This window comes from Lampetra planeri, chromosome 3, assembly GCF_965212315.1.
Source record: "Lampetra planeri chromosome 3, kcLamPlan1.2.h2, whole genome shotgun sequence".
Taxonomy (NCBI): domain Eukaryota; kingdom Metazoa; phylum Chordata; class Hyperoartia; order Petromyzontiformes; family Petromyzontidae; genus Lampetra; species Lampetra planeri.
The window spans coordinates 5,311,039-5,338,642 of NC_136109.1; the positions used below are offsets into that span (position 1 = coordinate 5,311,039).

Sequence of the window (27,604 nt, forward strand, 5' to 3'; positions counted from 1 at the left end):
TATCCCCCTGCAAATTATCTGAGACCTCTCGTGTGCCTCTTTAGGCTCTCGCCAGGCTGGCGCCTGTCAGCCCATTAATCACCCCTTATCTCCCGTCTCCCTGGCAACTCCTCCGGCCTCAACGTGCACAACCGTCGACCCCTATTTGCACCCTTAATTAGGTGGCGGTTTGCCCGTGCAACCTTATGTTCCACATGCGCACCTGTTTGCCCTCGGTTAACAGTGTACACCGCGTATTTTACTCCTCTACAATAGTATAAAGACAATTAGATGGAAGTCGTAGGTTTCTTGGGTTTGACAGTGGGATTATTGATTTAGCTCAGTATAGTGCAGATTTTCCAATAATGATTTTATGGATGAACAGGGCCCAATGTAGAATTCTTCTTGCATCAAGTGATTTTAAGTAGAGGTCACAATAGTGGGTACTGTATAATAAAGGGGGATTCGTCTTTTTAGTGTTTCATTAGTAGCTGATCTATAAGCAGTGTTACAGAAGTTAAAAAGTGGCATGATAGCTTTAACAATTGTACCTTGTCCACAGCAAGGAGTGAAATGAACAGATACATCTGTAGTGAAGCAGCGCTGACTGGCGATCAGGAGTAGCAATTGCGGATGTACCCCCCCCCCCCCCCCCCAAGGGGAAGAACTGGGGCAAGGGTCATGGAAGGGATAAGAACTGGGCCAAGGGTCATGGAAGGGATCCATCTTTAAGCTCCCAGAACCAGCGAGATGGTTCGAGAAAGGGGGCGTGGCCAGGCCCCACTGGAAGCATAAAAGGGGGCGAAGAGAGGGAGCTCGGGCCTGTCCGTGGAAGTTAAGGTCGTCTCATCGTTGCTACCATCTTCGTCATTGCCATCATCGCTGCCTTCTTTGTCATCACTCGACGTCGCCGCTGCTAGATAGTTAGTTAGGTGGTCATTGTTGTGTTATGCGCTAGAGAGTGTAACAGTGCAAGTTGCGAGTAATAAATGAGAAGGTGCCTCTACAGTTTTTTGTGTCCGGAGTCGTACATTATACATCCATGAGGGCTGTCTAACATATGGATTTGGCAGCTACCCTTATCAGCCGTGACAGAAAAGGCAGTGTCCTCCTAGCCAATTAAATATTGCCACCACTTGTTCAATGTGAAGTGAAACCTTCTTTGGCAGCAACTCAAAGGCAGCCACGTACCTGGCTTGACGTTGTCAATCAGCATCAATATGTATTTGTCGCGATCGATGCGGCTGTGCTCATGGTAGAAGCCGAGTGCATGCATGAACTCGTGCAGAACAACGCCCTTGGTCACCTTGCCAGGGTCCAAGGACAGCGCCTGGTCCCTACCGTGACAGCCAAGGAACGACCAGTTCCTGCAGAGACAACCGCAATAGACTCCATTACTACTTGCCCACAGTTTAGAAAATGAATGTCAAACATCCCGCTTACAGATAACCAGCTTTTGCAGTGACATGATGACAGACTCTATTTGTGCCATCATTTCCACGAATCGTTAGAATAAATTTGATTTCGTTATAACAACATGGTCATTGGACAAGAGATATTACCTTGCAGGAGTCCAGGATGTCACTTCTATCATATACATATAATTATCATCACACACCCACACATATTATAATACAACCCTTCACCATAAACGACACTACCACTGACAACAAATGTTTAAAAGAATGGATGACTGAAGGGCGAGGGCACGGGGAGGGTAACTGAGGTAATCCTTGGCTGTTTCTGGGGCTATGCAGTTCAAGATGCAAGTTATACAAATGGTGAAGGACCGGTCTGAGTGGAGCGAGTATTGAGAACATTTAAATCGAGCAGATGAAATGATCACCGGAACGGGAGGGATGAGTGAGGGAGGTAGGTCATGTTGAGGGCCCTAGGGGTCAGCGCGTGTTCAGCCATTTGAGTTTCTATACCGGGGCATAAACTCCTTGGATTGAAGCAGGTTCATTAAGAAATAAATGGGACCTGTAGATACAGGAATGATAGTTAGGCAACATGAAACATTAAAGGGGTGACCAAGGGAGGGGGTGCCAGACAATGCAAATTAAACGTGTTTTCCCTTTATTTTATTAAGTTCTTCAACCATTTCCTGTTACTCATTCTGATTGCTTGTTATAATAATTATCTAACTATATAATAACTAATAACTATGGAGGAGGCTTGTGAAGAACCCTACTGGCCAGTTGGAGGCAGTTGCCCTCCAACAACGGAGGGCAGAGAAGCAACACTCAAAACAACGAGTGGAGCGCCGGGAGCTAAAATGCAGCAAGTTGGCACAGGAGGGGGCACAGCTGGTGCATCTACCAGTCATCTCAGTCAGTCAACCCATGACCTCCTGTCAGCGAGCCTTTGACACTTCATGTGGCCTTAAAGTGCACCTGGCCTGGCACAGGTGCCACAGTGACGTCAACGTCACTGAGTGGCGAATGGCGGATATTGGTATTGACAAAACCGAGGTGATTAATATTTATTTTTCATTTCCAATTTTCAGAAAAATTATTCAACTCTTGCTGTAAGCAACTTTGGCAACAGTGTATCTCCTTGCATAACTTCCCTTCTGATATGTAGTTACTCTCTGCATGGCATGTATAAGGTATATACAAATCACCATTTCTAAATCCAGCTTTTGAACATGGTTGGTTTCTGAATTGAGATCTTCATTAACAAATTATATGCAGGCAGAACTCACTTAGCACTACCCAGTATAACACTGATTCGTTAGAGTGCTCTTTGTCCTGGATAAAACTTTTACCAAAATCCAAGAATCTAAAATGTGCTTACGAGAGAACACATCAATTCACAAGGAAGCGCACCCACCGCCATCTTTGTTTACATTCGCTCAGCCAATCAGAGCGACGTACGGTCTGAGCCAAGTGCTCACCAGTTTTTTTTTTTAAAACACCCGGCCCACTGACTTTTGTTTGCTCTGCCATGGTCTCACTCTTGCCTTATTTTCGTTTTTGTTGCAAATTCGACCCTTAATGTCTGGGAAAGGGCCTGCGAATGTCAATTATGTCAATTTTACCAAAGTGTCAAGGAAAAATATTACTTTGGATTTTAAAATGCAAGTGCTAAGGTTGGTCAAGGCTGGTGAGTGTCAGGTAGATACGGGTCTAAGCCTGGCCCATCTTCCCGGCAGTAGCTCCTCCAACCCCGTCTCCCACCGCTGTGCCATGTAGGCATACAGTAGGAAGCACTGGTGATTACAGTCCATAATAAATAATAAATAAAAATCTATATTATTTTTTATTCATGAAATAAATATTTACATCTGTATTATTTCGCGTGCTATTATCTATACCCCATTTAGAAGAAAATGCTGTCGGGAACGCCCCTCCATATCTACAATGGTATAATGACCCATTTTAACGCCGATTAGATTCAAGCTCAATTCTCCAGGAACGCATCTTGAGCGCCAAGCGAGGTCTGCCTGTATATGCAGTGAAAGCTAATGTGTCTATCACAATTGAACTCAGTTGTCTCCCTTATACCCCTTTTCCACTTGCACATCCATGCCATGCCAGCACGGGGCCAGCACAGGAAAAGTGGTTTTCTACTGGTGTTTTACGGAGCCAGAAGCTAGCCATACTACGCTTGGCTCAAGATATTCGAATCTGGCTCTGGGCCGAGCCCTGCAAATAGCTGGGATAATTAAGTGTGCAATTCACCTGAGGTCTATCAGTTCAACGTAAACACAGCTCTACCACGTCATCTATATGTCTTTATGTCACACATTGGTATATCAGTTACATAGCTTGCCTTGTGGAGTAGGATAGTAGCCTATTCTTCCTGACCCACGCCACGCTGGCTCAGCACAGTCCCAGTACGACTATGATGTATAAATGGAAAAAATAGGTATTTCTCTTCATCCTATACTGGTCAATGCTCCAATGTTATTCTGAAAATGTAGCAATTCCCCTCCAGCTACGGGATGTGCTGCAGATAAGGCTTTCGTGGGCGAGCACAAAGTTCCCGTCCCGGCCATCGTCACACTTCTCCACCCCCTATAAGTTTCAATTCTTTCTGCACCTGGGGATAAGTTGCAGTTCAGGATAGAACCATCCTAGTTAATAGTTGCATATTTACGATATATTAACGCAGATTCTCAAACAATCAGGAAACTGTATGTCTATCCTTTCTTGCCTCTTTTTTCGCTATTTGGACTGTCTGGTTTTTGATGCACGTCCACATTTTTTAAACTCTAATACTCGTGACACAGCTTGATTAACTGTTGTTATTGTAATGCCATTACACACTTGTCGCCTAAAAGTTCGCTTATGTACTGTAGGTGTGCATTGTAAATGAGTGCCAACATCCACTTTTTTGTTTTACGTGTCTTGAAGTCAATTATGATAAGGATAACTTGCTGACTGCGATAATCTCTCTTGTTTCAATAAACGAGAGAGAAGTCAAGTGGGCTAAGCTGCACAAATTGCCTCACAACTTTCCTCCAATGTTTCACCATTAAAGAGGCCCCCTCTGTTATCACGTTGTGGGAGGCAAGTCTTATGAAGTGTGAACCCCCTGGTATGTCACCGTTCCCACAAAAAGGGTCATGTCATGTAAGTCTTGCAGCCCAGAGCATGGCTCATGCTTAGATTGTGCGGCAACTTGCGGTCACCATTTTTCTCTGGAGTGCCACCAGGACTGTCAGAGCCACTACACGTCAGCCGCTCCCCGTGGCGACTTTATTATTAAGGCCAGCCGTAGAGCCAGCAACTCTGTCGATAAAGGCTCGGACAAATTCGGGGTGTACAGCGGGCAGACTTATACACATTGTGCAATTCTAGGAGATCCAAGCTGCCACACCAGATGAAAACAGTGGAAGACATTTAGTAATGGAGGCGCTTGTCAGTTCTTCTGACCAGCCGTCCAGGGAAGAGGACCTCATCTCGGGGGATGGATCTGACAGAACCCTCGTCGGGAACTTGACCGCACATTCCATGCAGGCAAGAACGTCCTCATCAGAGTGATAGAGCAGCTCTGGAGGCCCTTATGGAGGTCCTTATGGTCCAGACCAGACAGCTGATGTGTTTGCCACAGACCCCGCAATCTGCTAGGGCAGACAAGAACATCTTGTTTTCACATGATGTCACAGGACAGAGATCAGTGCCACTTATCCCACATCTCGCTGCGGAAGCATCAACCTCCAGGAACCTGAGATGCAGCTGAACAAGCATCAGATGCACACCTTCATGCAGGAGGCTGTGACAAAGAAGTTGTTCAGAGGAGAGCCAAGTTGGAAAGGACCGAATATGCGACATAACTCCTGATTGGCAAGAGTAATCCTTGTGTAATGCGGGCGTGAGCGACCTTCCGGATGTGACGTCACGGGGAGGCGGAGCCAGGTGACGTGGGTGAAAGGTTGGGGTCCTTAAGTGGGTAAACCGGAAAGAGAAGTCAGTCGGGGTGTGAATGGAAAAGAGTGGGGCCGCGCGGGCGAACGTGCGGAGGGGGCACCGTTGGCCAGCGGGAGCCAACCCCGGAAAATAGCAGGGAGCTAAAGGGTGGTGAGAAGCTGCGGAGAGTACAGCCAGGAAGGCTGTGTGTTAGAGGCAGCGGTGTGGCTGCAGAGAGTCGCAGGAGCGACGAAGAGAGAGAGAGAGAGACAGCACGAGGCTGTCAGCGCTGCGGAGTAAGCAAGAGGGAGAAGAGCAGCAGCGATTACAGCCAGGGGGGCTGAGAGTGAGTAACAGCAGCGGAGCTGCTGTGGGGGCTACAGGAGCGACAGAGGCCAACAGAGGGGCTGCTGGTGGAGAAGAGAGAGACATCGGAGTCAGTACTGTGGGGACTGAGCAAAGAGGAGACAGCCGTGTGGGTAATACAGTACGGACCAAATAAAGGACACTGAGCCAGAGATCGTGGTCAAGTCTTTTATTACACTGGTGCCAGAAGTGAAACGGCATGTCGAAGCAAGTGAGGAAGAAGATTACTCCGCCGCCAGCATCAGCTTCATCGTCCGACGACGACGAATTCCCTCCAACCATGGATCCTGCTGGGGTGGTGGAGGAGAGCTCTGCTGAAGCGAGCATGGGGACGGGTGTGGAAGATGTCGGCGCGATGGCGGGGCCGTCAACATCATCGGACGCTGATCAGAGATGGCAACAGATGGCGGTGCAACTGGAGGCACTCAAGGACGTCCTGGCGCAGCTATGTCAACTCGTCACGCCGAGGACGACGGAGGAAGCTGAAGGTGCTCCACGGGCCGCCACGTTGCCTGCCCTGCCGCCGCCATTAGCCACGCGGCAAGAAGCCGCCATCTTGCGCGTCCCGCGGCGCCAAACCGCCATCTTGGACACGCCGCGGGCCGACGCCTTTTTGAATTTGCCTCCAGAACAACCAACAATTGAAGAGAACGTGAAGAGGAGTCGGAGTCGCCACCTCACCACAGTTAAGGAATTCTCCATCGGGGGCGATTGGAGCGCTTTCGCCTGCCGATTCTTGTCGGCGGTACGTTCAGCAAGATGGACCGATGCTGAGGCCTTGGAAGTGTTGCCAACTCTACTGGACGACGAATCGGTTCGATTTTTCCGTTCCATAACGGCCGATAAGAAGAAGACTTTATGCGGAGTTTTTGAAGAAATGGCCGACGCTTATGAGCCACCTGACGATGCGCATCGGCGATTCGCTCAACGACAACGAGCACCCGAGGAATCGCCCGTGGCGTTCAGAGGTGCGGTGCTGGAGCTGGCCATGGCAGCTTATCCGGAGACGCCACAGGACCTGCTCGAGCCTCTCATATTAGGCAAAATGCTGGAGCTGTCTCGGGATCTGGGGATCCCCATGCCTGTGTGTGGGCATGAAAAGCTCACTTCCCGGGCGGCAGCAAAGTGTCTGGATGCGCAGTTTAATCTCCGTCGCTGGAAGCAAGTGGCGGCATGGACGGGTGGGCCCGTCAAGGAAGGAGGCGCGATGGGGTGGGACCCCACAAAGGCGGTCTATGTGCCGGATGAGCGGGGTCCTCGGGAGCTGACGGCCGCCTCCTCTCCATGGTCGGGACGCGGAGGCCCGGGGCCGCGCGCTACGCCATCGGAACGGGGCCGTCGGGATGCAAGGCCTGCGCTTCGGCGCAACGATGCCGATTGCTTCCGCTGCGGCCGTAGGGGCCATTACGCCAAGGATTGCTGGGCCCGCTTCCCGGGTCCGCCGCAGTGGGAGGTTTCAGTACCGGACAAGCCGCCCAAAGACCCTCCGAAACAGGCATGTCGGCACACACCAGACACCCGGCAAGGCTTTGCACCTCACCCATCACCTTTGTTGCGCGACCCTATTGTTGTTATTCATGATAGGCCATCGACGGGGCCTTGTCGCTCGGTGACGCAGTGGCGCAAATTGGCACGGAGAGTTGTCGCGGCCGCTACGGGTTCGTCCACTGTACCGGGGTCTATACAAGGGGTGGACGTGCGCATTTTGGTCGACTCCGGAGCGTCTGCGACTATTATATCGGATGTCATTTTCCATCTGTTGTGCATCCCGCCGGGGGCTGTGCGCCCGGTTTATGGGTCGTGCGTCACTGCGAACGGGGGGTAGCATGGGTATCGTGGGCCAGGTGGATGCTAAGATTTCTATTGGGGATGTGTCGGCTTCGGGTGTTGTGTTAATATCAAGATCTTTGGCGGTTCCTTGCTTATTAGGCACCGATTTTTTGGCTAAAATGGCCATTTTGATCAAAATCAATGAGAATTGTATTGAATTGCCGGGTGGCCGTCAAATATCGTTTCTGCCGTCGCCCTGGGGGCGACCTGCTTCGGCCGTACAGGTGCAGGCGCTGTCCGTCGCATCTGTGGACATCCCACCTGGTTCACAGATGCTTATACCCTTGCGGTATCGGAAGCCCCTGCCTAATCGTCTGGGAGCAGTAGGGGTCTTGTTGTCGCCATCCGCCACGATAACAACAGGATTGGCGTTAGTTGGGGCACAGACCATTGTCCGGCCGGATCAATTACCGTTTTTACAGGTGCTTAACGCGGGGGTGGAAAACATCCGTGTTCCGGCCGGTACGGTTGTGGCACATGCCACTACGGCGTTTGCGACGCACGATTGTCCGCATAGCCGGGGAGTGGTCGCTGGTGTTTCCAACCCCGGCGGTTCGGATAATCGTTGGATTGCTAACTTATGTGACGAAAATTCTTCCCTGTCCGTGGAGCAACGTGATGCGCTGCGTAAATTGTTGTTGACGTATTCGGATGTGTTCAGCTCCGATGATTTGGATCTGGGCCGCACATCGTTGCTTTCCCATCACATTGAGACGGGCGACGCTGCCCCTATTCGATTAAATTCGCATCGGATGAGTCCTGCGGAGCGAGAACACATTCGGGGGGCAGTAGAAGGCATGTTGGCTGCGGACATCATATCGCCATCTAACAGCCCATGGGGCGCTCCTGTGGTCTTGGTTAAGAAAAAGGATGGCAACTTGCGATTTTGTGTTGATTTCCGGAAATTGAATAAGATATCGGTGGCAGATGCGTACCCCCTGCCGCGTATGGACGACTCCCTTGACGCATTGTCGGGGGCTAAGTTCTTTTCCACACTGGACCTCTCTTCGGGATTTTGGCAGCTCCCCCTTGACGAGTCCTCACGGGAGAAAACCGCTTTCCGTACGCCGCAGGGGTTATTTCAATTTAACTGCCTCCCGATGGGATTGAATGCGGCCCCTGCCACATTTCAAAGATTGATGGAGCTCGTTTTGACGGGGTTGCAGTGGGAGACGTGTCTTATATATTTGGACGATATCATTGTCTTCAGCCGCACATCTGAGGAACATTTAACACGGCTGGAGACAGTGTTCACGAGGATGCGCTCTGCGAATTTAAAATTTAAACCAAAGAAATGCCACCTACTGCAACGGTCCGTCCGTTATCTGGGGCACATTGTGAGTGCTGAGGGGGTGTCCACGGATCCGGAAAAGACGGCGTGCGTCCGGGATTGGCAGACTCCGGCCACCGTGGGGGATGTTCGGCGGTTTTTGGGATTTGCCTCGTATTACCGAAGATTTGTGCCGGGGTTTGCGACGATTGCGAGGCCCTTGCATCTCCTTACGGGTAAAGGACGGAAGTTTGTTTGGGGACAGCCGGAAGAGGCGGCCTTTCGGAGTCTGCGTGATCTATTGGCAACGGCCCCAACATTGGATTATCCCGATTTTGATCGCCCATTCATTCTTGATACGGACGCGAGTGACACAGGTATTGGGGCGGTGTTATCACAGTCTAAAGGGGGTGTAGAGCGCGTCGTGGCGTATGGTAGCCGAGTCTTGTCTCCTGTGGAAACTCGCTACTGTGTCACTCGTAGAGAACTTTTGGCGGTTGTTTTTTTCCTACGGCAATTTCGACCGTACCTTTACGGTCGTTCCTTTGTTGTGCGAACGGATCATGCGGCCTTGCAATATGCACTTAAAATGGACCAGCCATTCGGACAGTGGGCACGTTGGTTGGACATGCTACAGGAATTTTCCTTCCAAATTCAACATCGGAAGGGGGTGCGCCATGCGAACGCTGACGCACTTTCCAGATTACCGCGGCGAGCCCCTTGCAAATGTGAGTCGGGGACGCATAGGTGTTCGCCGATTCTGAACCCCCCTCAGCCGCTTACGTTGGCCGTCGAGAAGTCGGATACTCCGATGGAACCGGGACCGACTGACGGGGTTTTGAATCTGCCGCGGTCTGTCTGGATTCGGGAACAGATGATGGATGAGTCGTTGTTGTCCATGCGGAAGCGGTCTACGAGGGACAATGGGAGTCCGAGTTCGGCTGTGGGGCCGCGAACCGCTCTCCGAGATGGTCTGCTTATGTGGCGAGAAGGGGTCCAGGAAAGCTGGTGTGTGGTGGTACCGACGTCCTTGCGATTCGAGTTGATTAGGACTCTCCATTGTGAGACACTCTTACATTTAGGGGTGCAGAAGACTTTGTTGACGTTGCAACGTCATTATTTTTGGCACGGCATGGCGACAGATGTCGTAGGGCACGTGCGCGCGTGCCCTGAGTGCGCCCGACGTAAGCCGCCTAAACATCCTTACGTGCCGCCTCTCCAGTCGATTCAGGTGTCTCGAGTCAATGAATTGGTGGCACTGGACATATTAGGACCCTTCCCACCATCGGCGAGGGGAAATAAATATTTGCTGGTAGGGGTTGAGTATCTCTCCCGTTGGCCGATGGCCTGGCCGTTGCCCGATCAGTCGGCCGCAGCCATCACCGACGCCTTTTTGTTTGGGTATATTATGGACAAGGGGGCGCCTGAGAGACTCCTCACGGACCAGGGCCGAAATTTCTCTTCTAAATTATTGGCGGAAGTGTGCGCGGGCCTTGGGACTAAGAAAATACGGACATCCCCATACCATCCGCAGACGGATGGTATGGTTGAGCGGCTGAACAGGACATTGTCTGCCATGCTTTGCCATACTGTGAGTGAACAGCAATCAGATTGGGATCTGCACATCCCCGGAGTGCTTTCGGCGTACAGGATGACGCCTCATGCGGCTACAGGGTATTCGCCGTTTTACCTTATGTATGGTCGGGAAAACGTGCCTCCGGTGGATGTGCAATTGGGTACTGGGGTGAAGGGACCTCGTAAACCACTCCCTGAATACATTCAGGACACGGTTCGCCGGGTCACGGAGGCGCGGGAAAATGCCCGCGTGGCTACGGCCAAAGCCCAGGCCCGGAACGAGCGGTATGCTCGGCGGTCCGAGGGGGAGTGCCCCTGGAAGGTTGGTGACCTGGCCTGGCTCCATTGCCCGCAGGTGCGGCCGGGGACCTCTCCTAAATTGCACAAACCTTGGCATGGTCCTGTGCGCCTCATTGAGGTTCCCAATCCACAGTCGGCGCGCGTTCAGATTGGTTCTCGCCGTTGGTTTGTTCATACGTCGCGGTTGAAACCATATGTTGCTCCCCTACGTGATGCGTCATCTCCCAATGTTGCCTTGCCGGGGTCTGTTGCTGCCGACTCTCCCCTGCCTGCGTCCACTGATCTTGCTTGAGCGCCTGTCGTACCTGTTCCAGACAGGTCGGCCGTGACACCGAGGGGGACGAGGGGCCCTGCTCAGAGGGCGCCTGCCAGGTCTGCGAGACCTTCGAGCCCTGCAGCCCTTCCGACCCCGCCGCAGGCACATTCAAAGGACACGGCCAAGACTGATTCTTCGGGAACACGGGACGTTGGTGGACTTCCAACCGCAACAGGAGAATTACCCCCTGTCATTCATCGAGTTCCATCGCGTTCCCGTTCTGCGAGCGGGCCGCCGACCGTCCGGGACGGGCCGGCGACCCGCACACGCTCTAAATCACTTACGTTTCGTTGATTGTATGTTGTGTTGTTGTTCTTGTTCTTACCCTTGTATTTATTGCATGCTTTCTGTACGTCCGTGATGTTACTTGTTGTTATTGTTCTGTTGTTATATTGCATGCTTGGTGTCCTTTAGCGCGGAAGGTCGGTTCACCGCATTACGCTTTGGTATTGTTCAGCCGAGGTCGGCTGGGTTTTTTCTACGGGGGAGGGTGGTGTAATGCGGGCGTGAGCGACCTTCCGGATGTGACGTCACGGGGAGGCGGAGCCAAGTGACGTGGGTGAAAGGTTGGGGTCCTTAAGTGGGTAAACCGGAAAGAGAAGTCAGTCGGGGTGTGAATGGAAAAGAGTGGGGCCGCGCGGGCGAACGTGAGGAGGGGGCACCGTTGGCCAGCGGGAGCCAACCCCGGAGAATAGCAGGGAGCTAAAGGGTGGTGAGAAGCTGCGGAGAGTACAGCCAGGAAGGCTGTGTGTTAGAGGCAACGGTGTGGCTGCAGAGAGTCGCAGGAGCGACGAAGAGAGAGAGAGAGACAGCACGAGGCTGTCAGCGCTGCGGAGTAAGCAAGAGGGAGAAGAGCAGCAGCGATTACAGCCAGGGGGACTGAGAGTGAGTAACAGCAGCGGAGCTGCTGTGGGGGCTACAGGAGCGACAGAGGCCAACAGAGGGGCTGCTGGTGGAGAAGAGAGAGACATCGGAGTCAGTACTGTGGGGACTGAGCAAAGAGGAGACAGCCGTGTGGGTAATACAGTACGGACCAAATAAAGGACACTGAGCCAGAGATCGTGGTCAAGTCTTTTATTACACTTGGACCGAGATTCGTCAAAGAGAGAACTGAGAAATGAATGTTCCCACATGACTGCCTGTGCTCACTGACGAGGAAGATCAAGCTCAAGCTTCTGAACCAAAACAACTGGAGCCAATCAAGTCGAAGACAATTCTTACCAGGGGTCTGCCAGCAAGAAATACAACTGTTTTGCTTCCAGAGTCTCTGATGAAGTAGATCTGCGGGGAATGGGCAAAACCAGCCGAGGCAACATGGACCAGGCATAACCTCAATGCCCATTATGCACTGGACAAGGTGGACCTTTACGCATTCGCTTCATACCACATGTGGTTGCAGCTATGGTAGTGAAGGTGCACCAAGGTCACCCTGTTGCTAGGCCCTATCAGATGCTATGGACGGGGCATGGATAAAGGTCATTGTGCCGCAGCTTCCGCCATATAGATCTCTACGTACATGGCGTTCGCAGCCAAGTTCATTCCCGAGTCGATGGAAACTCTCAGGCCCAAGGAGGACCAGCAGTTTCACCAGGCCTAGCTTGATGCAAGAAGATACTTGTTCAAAAACACATCCCTGATGGTGGCTTCTGCTGTAACGGGCAGAAGGGTGATCTGACATAAGGGGACAAAAGCTGACCACCAATTCAAGGGTGGTCTTGTGCACTGTACTATTCGAAGGGGAGAACCACTCTCACAAGGACCTGATGGAACGACTTACGATGGAAGGAAGGCAGAGGCACATAAGTCATTTTGTCCCCTGCAGGCCTCCAGACACCAGTCCCAGTACTACAGCAGGAAACCAGCCTACACATCCAGCTTTGCAGGAGGCAGAATAAAGGAGAAGCACAAATACCCACAGTGCCAAACTGACACAACCACCACGGCATACAAGCATTAGCAGCACTGATGGTGCCAAGTAAAGCAGCTGAACCCCCTAGTCTCCTGCATGCATAGGCGACTGTATAACTATGTGGGCATGCACGACACCGGACACATGGGTCTGAGTCATTGGGACTTACAGAAGCCCCACGTTTCAGTGGGTTCAAGCCTTCACTTCCGCTGGAAGATCTAGAGCTCTCTCAGATGCTCACCAAATAAATTTCACGACTTCTCAACATAGAAGCCATTCAACATGTTGCTGCCAATCAACAAGGACTGGGGTTTTACTCCAGATGTTTCATGGTCAGAAAAGTTATGTGGGCTACAGGGCAATCCTGGATGTAAGAATGCTAAATGCCTTACTTGCAATGCATGCCTATCTGCATGTTTCCATGCACCTGCGGTACTTCCAGTAGCTGCAGCTCTATGCTCTAGGCAACGCTACGTGTACTGGCCCCTGCTCCAATGCTGTTCACCAAGTGACTCATGAACTTCCTGGCGGCTAGAGAAGGGTGTTCACATTTACCCAAATTTGGTGACTTGATCAGAGCGGCAACACGTCTCTGAACCAAGCCAATTGTTTCCTCCGAACGACTCAGTTATCTACCATCTTGGTACCAACATCTGGATGGACTAAGGTCAGATGCAGCTTCCAAACTACAAGGCACTGCTCATAAGCCACCAGGTTCAAGAGCTGCAAACCGGACTGGTGACCAAGACAAGGTATATCCGAGTCCTTCTGGAGCACATGACCTTCACTACGGCGATTGTGCTCTGGGTGAGACTACACATCAGACCACTTCAGTGGGCTCTATTACAGTGAGGGAAAAAAGTATTTGATCCCCTGCTGATTTTGTACGTTTGCCCACTGACAAATAAATTATCAGTCTATAATTTTAATGGTAGGTTTATTTGAACAGTGAGAGACAGAATAACAACAACAAAATCCAGAAAAACACATGTCCAAAATGTTATAAAATGATTTGCATTTTAATGAGGGAAATAATTATTTGACCCCCTCTCAATCAGAACGATTTCTGACTCCCAGGTGTCTTTTATACAGGTAACGAGCTGAGATTAGGAGCACACTCTTAAAGGGAGTGCTCCTAAACTCAGCTTGTTACCTGTATAAAAGACACCTGTTCACAGAAGCAATCAATCAATCAGACTCCAAACTCTCCACCATGGCCAAGACCAAAGAGCTCTCCAAGGATGTCAGGGACAAGATTGTAGACCTACACAAGGCTGGAATGGGCTACAAGACCATCACCAAACAGCTTGGTGAGAAGGTGACAACAGTCGGTGCGATTATTCGCAAATGGAAGAAACACAAAATAACTGTCAATCTCCCTCGGCCTGGGGCTCCATGCAAGATCTCACCTCGTGGAGTTGCAATGATCATGAGAACAGTGAGGAATCAGTCCAGAACTACACGGGAGGATCTTGTCAATGATCTCAAGGCAGCTGGGACCATAGTCACCAAGAAAACAGTTGGTAACACACTACGCCGTGAAGGACTAAAATCCTGTAGCGCCCGCAAGGTCCCCCTGCTCAAGAAAGCATATATACATGCCCGTCTGAAGTTTGCCAATGAACATCTGAATGATTCAGAGGACAACTGGGTGAAAGTGTTGTGGTCAGATGGGACAAAAATGGAGCTCTTTGGCATCAACTCAACTCGCCGTGTTTGGAGGAGGAGGAATGCTGCCTATGACCCCAAGAACACCATCCCCACCGTCAAACATGGAGGTGGAAACATTATGCTTTGGGGGTGTTTTTCTGCTAAGGGGACAGGACAACTTCACTGCATCAAAGGGACGATGGACGGGGCCATGTACCGTCAAATCTTGGGTGAGATCTCCTTCCCTCAGCCAGGGCATTTAAAATGGGTCGTGGATGGGTATTCCAGCATGACAAGGACCCAAAACACACGACCAAGGCAACAAAGGAGTGGCTCAAGAAGAAGCACATTAAGGTCCTGGAGTGGCCTAGCCAGTCTCCAGACCTTAATCCCATAGAAAATCTGTGGAGGGAGCTGAAGGTTCGAGTTGCCAAACGTCAGCCTCGAAACCTTAATGACTTGGAGAAGATCTGCAAAGAGGAGTGGGACAAAATCCCTCCTGAGATGTGTGCAAATGTTGTATATGTCGGGTATCAAAATTTTGATATGTTGTATGCGTGCGTGGGTGAAATTATTATGTTGTATATGTGGGTTATGAATATTCAGTGAAAATAATAATAATCAAATGAAATTTGGCCAAATGTGTAATTATCCGGAAATATGTTAATTTATGTAATTATGCACATTTAATTATGCCAATTCGAGAGGTAATCGTAGTAATTATGCGAGTGGGTGTAATTATGATAATGCAAGTCGTTATGATAACCAGACCCCGCCTCGGTGACGAGGGTGGGTTATCGATCGGAATAAGGCAATTAATCGTATGCAGTTATGCAGGTGTGGTGTAAGTATACAAGATTAACTTAGATTAACTCGGCATCGTTGTCTAGGTTCGTCTCATTCTCGCTTATTTTTTTAGGTCCCCGGTTCACCCCGTTATCGCTTTAACATTTACTGAGTATGTATTAGTGTGTTTATTAAGGTCACCAAGTTCAGATCTCAACGCAGAAGCAGATCTTATGCATAGATTTCAGGAAAGAATCACACAACCACTTCTGTATTAATCAATTTATTACTAATTCAACCTCAACTATGATATAGTATGCGAACTCTCAATCCCCGGAACGTCAACACGGCATCAATACAGTATCATCAATGATTGTCTGATTTCACTTTGACAACGGCACATGTATCCCGCATAACGCGATGGTTGTTAGTGAGAGAGAGTCGTTAAAACATGCAAATACTATGCTAAGAAAAACCTTAACGTTAATGAATGATTACTCAATATTGTTCACGCAGTACCGCACTCCTTATTGATCATATGCAACCCTTATCACGTTGTTAGCACCTTGGGTCACGGGACAGTTGAATATTCTGTAGAGGATGCGAGTACGTGCGGCGATTATGACTGAAAAATACTTGGAAGATTATACGGTGATGAAAAACACAATCAAAAACAGTTATTATTCTTAAAGGCACCAATCTCAACAGATACATTGGCAGGTTATCTGACAACAGAATGGCTCGGAGTAAGGGCCTGCGACGGTGCTCCTTTTCCGAAGATCGTTATCTTATCAAGTTTACTAATTGGGGACCAGATCACCTGATAAGGATCTGGTGGGCCACCACTCCCCACGTGAGCGTGGCTTGGCGGAAGGAGGTGCCAAGAATCAATTCGTATTGATGGATCTGTTGGGAATTTATGCGATTAAGAGTACAGCCCACTAAATATTAAAGATAAAAATTACGAATACTCTTATAAACGACGGATGGCCATCACTCGGTCTCGAGTGTTTTTGAGTGGTAAGAGTTGTCTTGAATAGTCAGTGTTCGGAGTCGGTTCTTTATGTCAAACAGACGCCTGGTGGTCGTGTGGTGAGGGGGCGGTGCGTGTCATACGTATCAGTCGCTCCCCTGTCACCGTGGTGAATTGGTTTGGATGCCCGGTCGGTAGGTGGCGCCCACAGCTCGCTCGCAGCGTGCAGTGTTGGGTCGTCGCCTCGTCGCCAAACCGCGACGCTGACGGCAGCAGAGACCTCCGACTCGGCAGAGGTTGACCCACGCAGGCCGAGTTGAGCTGTCAAGCGGGTCTTGCCCGCCTGCAGAGGAGATGGGGAGCCGCTTGAGTCGAGCCCCGAGAGCCGGCTCCGGTGAGCCGATCGAACTCGGCTGAGTCCCAGACGAGCTGAAGAGTCGAGCCGACCCGCTGGTCGCAGCTCGCTCCTGAGTCGACCCTCCCGGTCGAGCTGAAGATGAGTCGAGCCGACCCGCTGGTCGCAGCTCGCTCCTGAGTCGACCCTCCCGGTCGAGCTGAAGATGAGTCGAGCCGACCCGCTGGTCGCAGCTCGCTCCTGAGTCGACCCTCCCGGTCGAGCTGAAGATGAGTCGAGCCGACCCGCTGGTCGCAGCTCGCTCCTGAGTCGACTCTCCCGGTCGAGCTGAAGATGAGTCGAGCCGACCCGCTGGTCGCAGCTCGCTCCTGAGTCGACCCTCCCGGTCGAGCTGAAGATGAGTCGAGCCGACCCGCTGGTCGCAGCTCGCTCCTGAGTCGACCCTCCCGGTCGAGCTGGTTTCCAATGCTCAGGGTCCTTTCTTTTATGCCGAAAAATCCCTTTTGGGTCCTGCCCACAAGGCGGGGTTTCTTTCGATTTTTGCTGTGTCAGGATCTGTCCGTAGGTAGGTGTGTCCATGTGTGTGTCCGTATGTCCTTGTCCTTGTGTGCATCACCCACGGTATATTCCGTTGTCATACTCCCTCCATAAAATCCACGAGCAAACAATCAGATGTTACAAATTGCCTCGAAGTCGTCTCTCTGTCTGGGTGCAATATTATCTCTTGTCTGGCCTTCTTCATGAACCAAAACACAGACGTTACAAATCGTCTCACAGGCGTCTCTGTCCGTGTTGCACGACCTGGAGGGAGGGCAACACTCCCTCCGACCCTCACCGATGCACAAGGAAATGGTTAAAAAGTTTTAACATTTGTCCCTTACCATTTCACAGTTATGATTCTGTATGTAACCTAAGGTCTGCCGTTTCCCATCGTGGTGCTTGACCCAAGTGGAGGTGCCTCCCCGAGCGTATACACACTCTTATCCCGCGCTGCGGGGATACAAAGACGGCCGGGATCTCCCTTTCTCTCCGACCCTGGGTTTAACATCGCTCTTTTATTATGTATTTTATATTCGACCTGGTGGTGATTCATCCCGTTATCCTGGCTTTTCATAAGTTTTACTTTGGTCTTTTCATGCATAGGCTTATTATTATTAATTTATTTCCGATATCTTAGGTTAAGGGGTAAGTTTCTTGATCCTAGGAATTCGTATTCCTTGGTGTCTGCATGGTTATATAAGCGGAATATAGTTTACGGTGAATAGCGTTAACATTGATGTTATGTACGATATTATGTATTGTGATGTCTTTAACTTAACTTGTTGGTCAGGGCTTTACTGACATGAAGTTGCATTTCATAGCCTCGCAGTCTTTGCCTCACCCTGTCTCTGCTTGCCGTTGTTGTTGCTGTCCAGCTGACGCCTTTAACTCAAGGCCTCATTAATTTCCGTCACTCCTTGTAGGTGAGGGCGGTTGAACCTTGGAGTCAGTTCTGGTTTTTGTCTGCCTGCTTCTTCTGATGTCCCCTGACCCCGGGAGTTATTATTTCTACTTTTATGGCCTGTCGAAGCCCGACTCGCTGTTGTTGGGCTGGTGGGTCGCTGGGTTGGTGTGTCGTTCCCGGCTTTTTTGCTTACGTTTGCAGTTCGCCGTGCTCTTCATTTCCTTCCCTCTTCAACCTTATATCGACTATTCGCTCCTGTCTGGGTGCGATTCAATTTTGACTTAGGAAGGTTCTGATTGTCATATGCTTTGGGTCGAGTTGTATAAAAAGTATTAAAGTATGGAAATAACATTTCATATTGACTTAATGATGGTGATGGTTCAGTAGGCGTAACTTGTGGCCTGGTTTAATTGGAGTGGGTGTGAATATCAATAACTTTAGCCTATCCTGTTGTTAAATCCCGACTTTAACGTTACTTTAATAGCAATACAGAATAATTGAGTTTTTCGTCTTAACTAGGCGAACGCGAACTTCTGGTGACCCCCGCAGCCTTGTTATTCAGCTGAGTCTGCATCCTTGAGATATACAACGCTCTTATTCGTCTCACTGTGGCCATCCAACCTTCTGCTCTGGGAGTGTTATTCTTAATTTCAGGTCAAAGGCCCCCTCACGTTCAGACGTGCAGGGTTGTTTACATCAGCTCCCTCCCCTGTGCACAGCCTTGAGCTGACCCACTTATTTAATAATTTAATTCCTTGGCCTTTTTGGGTATCTTTGCTCCCTCCAGTTCATTACTTAACAACCCCTGGTGTTTTGCAGTTTGCTGCTTTTTGGTGTGTTTTCATTCATTATATCTCAATGATGGAAGAAGGCTAGGATACAACACAAACCTGGTGGCCAACTACAAGAAACATCTGACCTCTGTGATTGCCAACAAGGGTTTTACCCACCAAGTACTAAGTCGTGTTTTGCAGAGGGGTCAAATACTTATTCCCCTCATTAAAATTCAAATAAATTTATAACATTTTGACATGCGTTTTCTGGATTTTGTTGTTGTTATTCTGTCTCTCACTGTTCAAATAAACCTACCATTAAAATTATAGACTGATCATTTCTTCAGTGGGCAAATGTACAAAATCAGCAGGGGATCAAATACTTTTTTCCCTCACTGTACTTCATTATCCTTGCTCTAGGGAGCGTTGGATATACCATCAAGATGTATGCAGGGCAGCTATTCCAAGAGTGACTCACAATATCTCTCAGTCTTTAACAAAATGAGCTGCCCATGCTTATGCCTGAGTAGGCCTCTTTATCAGAGCACATGTGGAATGCTGTGTAACTCTGTCTTTGAAACCTGTTATATGCCATGAACTGAAATATTCTTGTGTTCTACATCAGTAAGAACATGAATTACTCACAAGTATTGTGGGTACAAGATTGCAACTTCTCTTCTGCATTTTTAAAACGCTGAACCAGCCTCTGTATAGTCATGTGATCAGGGGACCCTCAATCTGGATAGCTATTCCAAACCTGTTTGTGCTAGATATTGTAAATTATCAAGCGTCATATGACCAGACATCCTAACTAGGCTATCATTTCCACATTGCGCTTACTGCCATTAGTGATCATTGGGTGTACATATCAAAAAGGGACAGAACAATGTCCATGTCTCTGCAGCGTCTGAGTCTCTCTACCGTCTGCATCTATGTAGAGTCTACATAGATGCAGATGGTAGAGAGACTCAGACGCTGCAGAGACATGGAGATTGTGGAGACAAGAACACAATGTGGCATGGCCACTATAGAGACATAGACACTTCAAAGACACTGAGTCTACAGTCTACATTGTAGACTGTAGACTCAGTGTCTAGACTCAGTGTCTTTGAAGTGTCTATGTCTCTATAGTGGCCATGCCACATTGTGTTCTTGTCTCCACAGTGTCCATGTCTCTGCAGTATCCATGTCTCTGTAGCGGTTGTGTGTCTGTAATAGCCATGTCTCTATAGTGTCCGTGTTTCTGTAGTGTCCCTCTCTACGTAGTCTCTGCGTCTCTGTGGTCTAAGGGTCTCACCCCTCCCACGCGTGGATGTAGATGTAGTCGGTCTCGTTGGAGCGAGGGATGAACCGGACGCACGTTTTCTTCTTAAACTCCAGCGCAGCCTCCTCGATCTTCTTGACATCGCCATCAACTGTGCGATGAGACAGAGGGAGGTTCAAGAGTCAAGTAAGTCGCCATGTGTGAGAGGAGCTAGATGAAGGATCACGCTGACCACTGAGCACTTGTGATAGCGATGGAAACACAGACGGCACCGCAGCAGCAGGATCCTCCTCCCTGAGGAGGGCCCCAGGGGCCACTGATGGTGAGGTGCGGTGATTTCCTCATTGTTTTAGTCTTGTCATAGTTGCTATTGTCCTTGGAAAGCATCAATCATGTGTGACTTATTGACTTATGACTCATTCATTGAGTCCCCAATGCATGTCCTTGACAGCGTTGATATCTGGCTTTCTAAACAACTTGTGTTGAGTGAGCGGCACAGATTCATAAAAAAACACACGAAGTGGACTCTCTGCACGTGCAAAATCTTCATTTCACGGTCCCCCCACCTGGCGACTTGAGGAATCGTCATGATTCCCGACTCGAGCCTCTCTAGGCTTAGTTAGAGGCCTACTTGTATGATTATGCCATGTATATAATAAGGTAAAGTTATACTTCCTATATATCGAGAGTCATGTTTATTACAGAGTTACAACAAATGTTCTCTATTTGCTACCACAGCGCTAGGGTCTGAGGTCGTTCACTATTCGTCCCTGAGAGCAGATGGGATGCCTCAGATAGCGTGTATTTCTCTTTATCGTATGTATGTTAATTTAAATAAAGTAATCAAAACAAAATCAAGGAATGTGATTACATCACCTTAAATGCCGAATAAAGGGTATGTTACTTCTAAAACCAAGTCATTGGTAATTATCAGACGTAACAAATATAATTACTGGACCTGTGATGTCAAAGTTTGCGTGATGTCAGAATGCATGCCAATAATAACTGATGTGACTATGATGGTTCTAAATGTATATCCTCTAGTCATTGCAATGTCCCTCTTCTTTGATAATGTTCATGATTATACCATCTGGTCCAGGAACTATCCCCTTGTTCACACTACAATCGACAGAGTTGACCTCTTCAAGTATGACATCTGGAACTTCCTCTTCATTTGAGATTCTGTATCCTATGTGATGCGCATTTTTTGTGATAGTGAGATACATATAACTAATTCACTAACTGCGAGATTATATCCCAATCATAAGTTAGAATTCCATCTCTTCCACTAGGGTCAATGATTTGTGAATTGAAAATAATGTTTGCTAACGCTTTTCCAAAGGAAATATCAATTCATCAAAGCTCTGGGGATATGGTTTGATCTTTGGGTGAATGTAAGCAAACACACCAATCCTACAAAGTAATTGAGTAACTTTTTTCTTCAGAGACAAATGTTCCTTATTATCCACTCGCCTACAGCCTATCACAGCAATATCTTTGCCCAAAAGCGATTATGGTCAATTGATTATAAATTCACACATAGCACAGCTCTACATAATTTAGACCCTGTTACACATTGGGTGCCGCACTTTTTTCTAAACGAGTGCCACTCTGTTCATGCGAACTCTGCCCTCAATCTGGTCCCCCTTCCAGTCTCCCGGCGGTGGGAGGTACATTGCTCAAAGTTTATTTTAAAAGCAGCTAAAGATATTGGTCTTTAATGAAGAGGGTGAACAAGGCACAGAAAGAACTAGGCGTAGGAAAATCGAGGAACAGGGATGAAGCACAAGGAGCAGGAAAATTAGCATTTCATGACCGGAGCGTGCGAGGTCTTTCAAGGACTTTTTCTACAGATTAATTTAAATGGTAATTCTGATAACGTTTTCTCACGCTAATTTCAAGAACAACCAAAAACTTTTTTCCCAAAGAGGAATGTTGCAGTTGCTGTAGCAGCAGCAATGGCTTAGATGTAGGTGGCTACTTAGGGCAGTTTAACACGTAGGCCTTTGCCTCCAATGGTGGGTTTACTCTCCAACACACTGGTATGCTGAAGTAGTAACTAATTGGCACATTTTGTTTACATGACTAATTGGCTGCATCGGGTGGTGGCAGGTTTCACAACACATTTATATTCACGTAATCTAACCCAAAACAACCTTTATTGTGGCTTCTTAAATCATTAGAGTGATAATAAAATGAAATTATTTCATGCAAACGTTTTAATAGGAAAATGTATGGGTGCAAAACAGCGAAAGCATCGTTTTAGACAAAAGAGGCACCCAGCTGCACATAGCAAAAGAGGTTAAGTGTGTGTGATTATGGTGGTGTATGTCTTGAAAGAAGTTCCAGATCTTAGGAAACCAGCACTTGAGGCGGAACACTCACAGAAGGCGAGGGACACCTTGTAGGGCACGTAGACTTTGCCGTTCTCTGACTTGGGCCATTTATTCCCAAAGATGCGGTTCCTGGGAACGGCGATGTCTCCCCACTCGAGGCTGTAATCTGTGTGAACAAAGACAGCGCCACTCTTACACTCATGCATCACTCACTGTGAGACTCTCATTCTCAGTGTAAGACTCTTACAACACTCAACAATAATAATCACTACAGTGCTTGTGCCAGGCTCGATGCATTTTTCAGCCACGTAACGTGTCGAAAGGCTCACTGATAGGTCACAGGACAGACCCAGGTATTATGGGTTGACTGACTGAGATGACTGGCAGATGCACCACCTGTGGTCTCCGCTGTGCCAAATTATTTTGTTTTAACCAGCTGGAGCTATGCTCGTTGTTCTGAGTATCGCCCGTCTGCCCTTCATTGTTGTTGGGAGGCCAAATGCTTCCAACTGCACGGTAATATTCTTTCCAGGCTTTAGCTCCCACTATCTAGTGAAACAGAAGCTACTTGGGCATGCAGTGACTGGGTATGCAGGCTATATAACCTAGTGAACGCAGCCTGGACTGCTAGAGCTAACGGATGGGAATGTGTCCAGATCTTTCAAGGATCTGTGCACTCATACAATCGAGGGTGTTTGTACCTAGGATGGAACGGAGGGAGAACAGACTTAATGCTTCAAACTGGCACAGATTTTCCTTAAAAACCCCACGCTTCGCAATTGTAGATAAGAGAGGTTATAACTATGGCCGATAAGACCTGAAGCTTTATATGGAACAACAGGCCAGGTAGCTTCCCCATAATGTTACAGAGCTGATGTAAAGGTAATACCACTCGACTGATTTGGAGTGAGACTTCTACTGCCAAACCGGAACAGGTCATAAGGACACTGCCAGTCACCTCATTCAATTATTCTTTGGTTCTTTCGGTAAAGTCACGTATAAAGATAAAATAATAAATTAAATAATAGCATACGACGTTTCGATTGCAACACAAGCAATCATCATCAGGTATAATGAAATAGCGACAAAAAATCTAACCAGAAAACCACAGACAGACATATAAGCAGACAGATATCACCAAGATACACAGAGAGAGCAACACAGGTACAGAGAGGGGTGATCGTCTCTGTGGGGTGGCTTTAAATAGACAGAGGGAGGCGGAGGCAGAGAGAGGGAGGGGTTAGAGAAAAAATGTACATGTCAATGAGTACGAAGAGACGTGTAGTAAAGTACGCAGGCTTAGAGGGAGAAAGAACACACTAAATTAAACAACCTAGCAAAGTATCGAAATGTTATGTAAAACGACACAGAGAGTCGGTCAACACACAATTAACGCATAGCCTGGTCGATTACGTATTTCAAAGATAGCTAAGTTAGAATTTAAGTGTTTTATGTCTTTCTTTGGAATTTTCACACTTAATTGTGTGTTGACCGACTCTCTGTGTCGTTTTACATAACATTTCGATACTTTGCTAGGTTGTTTAATTTAGTGTGTTCTTTCTCCCTCTAAGCCGCGTCTCTTCGTACTCATTGACATGTAATTTTTTTCTCTAACCCCTCCCTCTCTCTGCCTCCGCCCCCCTCTGTCTATTTAAATTTTAAAGCCACCCCACAGAGACGATCACCCCTGTACCTGTGTTGCTCTCTCTGTGTATCTTGGTGATATCTGTCTGCTTATATGTCCGTCTGTGGTTTTCTGGTTAGATTTTTTGTCGCTATTTCATTATACCTGATGATGATTGCTTGTGTTGCAATCGAAACGTCGTATGCTATTATTTAATTTATTATTTTATCTTTATACGTGACTTTACCGAAAGAACCAAAGAATAATTCCTGCAGTCACGAAAGCTCCAAAATTAAGACTCATTCAATTAACCCATAGCACCTGGGTCTGTCCCGTAACCTCCTGCCAGCGAGCCTTCGATACTTCACGTGGCCTTAAAGTGGACAATAGCCTGGCACAAGCGCCGTGGTGACGTCACCGTTACTCAGTGGCAAATGGCGGTTGTTAGTGTCACACACTACTGAGTGGGGAGCAGTAGTGTAGCAGTTAGTGTTCTGCTCTACGAATCCAGTGACCCAAGTTCGGTTCCCGGTCACGGTCAACACCAGTGAACCAGCCCTGGGTCTGTTCTAGGTCGATTCAGCTTCAAATGAGGACCTGGCAGTGTGTAAACATTGCCACTCAGGAGACAAAGGCGGCCGAGCATGGTGCTGGCCACCCACACCCTCGTGTGCCTTGCCGGCCTTCATAGCTGCTCGCTAACAGCACTTGCCCCAATAGTCTGTTGAGGCTATTCTGGGGATCTTTGTTGTAGGTGAGTGCTCTGTGATAGTTGTGATAATTCCGGAGAGTAAGTGACACACACGGAGTGTAACACACACGGAGTGTAACACACACGGAGTGTAAATGACACACCGAGTGTAAATGACACTCCGAGTTTAAGTGACACACGCTGAGTGTAAGTGACACACGCTGAGTGTAAGTGACACACGCTGAGTGTAAGTGACACGGAGTGCTCCTCACCTCGTCTCTCAGTCTCTACCTTCAGCTTCTCTCTCAGCTGCGCTCACAGCGAGAGACAGGGAGACAGTGGAGGGGTAGAAATGCACGCACGCTGCCTGCTATACTCGTCTTCACGTCACTCTCGTGATAATCATCGTCAATGTCATTGCCTTTTTATCACTGCATCTGATGAAATGTGCTTAATGCCAGCACTCCTGGATTATTCATTCATTATAACTCCGTCAAGACCTCCTCCAAATCTTAATCTGTTTTTCAAATAATTAATATTGTAATTAGTAATGTGTATATACGTGGACACGTGTAAGCCATGTTGTCAATCCACTCACAGAGGGGGACCTCCACACACTATGCAAGCTGGGGGGTAAGTTGGCCATACTGCACCGCACTGGTCAGTGTGGCTTAGTGAAATTGGGGAGCATGTACATGGAAGAATATATATTTAGAGTACAATAATGGATGCCCTTTGCTCGGCACAATGTAACTCCATTAATGTTTATTTATTTTCATTGTTTAAGCTCCATGAATGAATTTGATTAAATTAATATTTATCGGATCCCACTGCCCACATACCAATACCCGCCATTCACCACAACATGACGGTGACATCTGTTGTATATATAGGCCTTTTTGCATTATCAATATTAAGAATAATTCTGCCAATATTTTTTAAAATAATCAATCGCGGGGTCGCTTGGAGCACAAACAGAAATGTAACCACCACCCACACCCCACACAACAGCTGCCTTTCAGAAACCAGGCAGCCGGAGATAAAGGTAATACAAAAAAAACCTTGGTACAAAGGAAAGAGGGGTGAGTTCTCTAATGATATTCTAGGGATATCTCATCACAACTTCAAAGACCGCCGCCAAACAGATGTCGCCAGCTCGTCCAGGGCAGCGAAAACCACGCAGATTGGTTACCTCAGTTAACGAACAAATCCAAAAATTAGCGATCAGAATAAGTGTATAACATAGACTGTCAACACACTCAACCAGATTAAAACCAGACCGCAGCCACATTGGTGGCCTTAGAGTTATTAATTACCTTATTTTACTATTATTCATCTCCCATATTGTTTCTTGTATCTTGATATTGATGTGACTTTACAAAAAAAAGGAATATGAATTCCGGCAGTCGAGAAAGCTTAAGTGAAAACTTACTTAGACCTCTAACCTCAGGACACCAAAACATAACTCGAGTAAAACAGCACAAACCCCTGAATACAGCTAGACAACAAAGGTTAATAAAACCCTAAGAAACACGCGGTAATAACAATGCTAAATCACAAATCTTGAATAAAAATAAACCAAATAATAATTATGAAGTATTGGACCGAGGGTCGCCCAGAAGAATAAAAGGGGAAATAAGTAAATCATACATAACCAAGATAAAATGTATTCCATAGAGAATCCTCCCAGCCGCCTCTGTTCTCCCAGCAGCACGTGATAGCAAGATTTGCACACACAAAGCATCTCCCCTTAAAAATAAATCAAACCACGATAGAAATACTGTGAACACGGCTACAAAACATACATTGAGTCACTTACAGAATCATAACTACAAAGTAAGATGTAAAATGAGTTTTTATTTTAACTTCCAAACGGTACAACAGGACACAACTTGAAAAGCTTTTGTGAGGCAAAGAATGCCACACCCACCGCGAGGGCAGAGGGGGAAGCGGGGGAAATGAAACTCACAGAGAGTTTATTGCAATAATAAACCGAGGTAGCAGAATGGGCATCTCTTTTCCACAGCCTTAACAGATGACTGAATCAGAACACACACACACACGGACACACGCCCAACTTCCCCCACCGCAGAGTGACATCAAAGGATATTCCGGTCCTTTGTGAGAAGGCGAGCCGACGTGGGCGAATTTTCATTTAAGCACGGACACAGATCGTGCAATTCAGTCTTGCAAGGGACCAGGCTGCGGGGAGTCTGAGAGAGGGACATGGCCTCGACATCAACCATGGGTGTCACCGCGCAGAGAGAAGTGACGATGTGTTGTTAAGAGCGGAGTTCGGCAAGGGCCGACAGTATCGCTGAAAGTTTATTCTCCATTTATCCTGATGTACTGAGTCGCTTGCAAAGTAAAGGATTGTGATACGTTGTATTGTACTAAGCTTTCACGGCCGTTTAAGAGGTGTGCGAATACAATTCAGAAGACTCCAGCAATTTCAGAAGACTCCAGCAGAAGAAGACTCCAGCAGAAGAAGACTCCAGCAACTACCGAAGATCACTACCAGCAACAGAAGGGCTCTGCAATCAACCAAGGATGGCGAGGCTCGCTGAGTAACGATGTGCTACCTAGTGCGAGTTCAGCGCTGACAGAAGAAGTATTGCTCTAAAGTCGTTCTACACTGAGTGCCAGCTCCCACGAGCCGCTGCAGTTCGAGTTGAGCTGACGAGCAACATCCAGCAATCAACCTTGAGAAAGGGCGGAAAGCGCCAAGCATCGACCAAGCCAACATCACAGAGAACCAGCTACATCGAGCAAGGGTGTCTGCCACCAGCGAACGAACTGCGAGCGC

At 48.1% G+C, this 27,604-nt stretch overlaps 2 protein-coding genes across 2 annotated transcripts in view; both read right to left on the reverse strand.

Annotated features, from left to right (window-relative positions):
• LOC144736793 (uncharacterized) overlaps positions 1-27,604 on the reverse strand; it is an 870,278-nt gene that overhangs the window by 757,366 nt on the left and 85,308 nt on the right. The gene's annotated exons all lie outside the window — the stretch shown is intronic.
• Positions 1,076-27,044, reverse strand: LOC144734342 (hatching enzyme 1.2-like). Its single transcript, XM_078616454.1, has 4 exons — positions 26,966-27,044; positions 22,533-22,649; positions 20,181-20,298; positions 1,076-1,346 (listed from the first exon to the last, which is right to left on the reverse strand). The coding sequence occupies exons 1-4, from the start codon at positions 27,042-27,044 to the stop codon at positions 1,091-1,093; spliced, it is 570 nt and encodes a 189-aa protein (XP_078472580.1). The 3' UTR covers positions 1,076-1,090.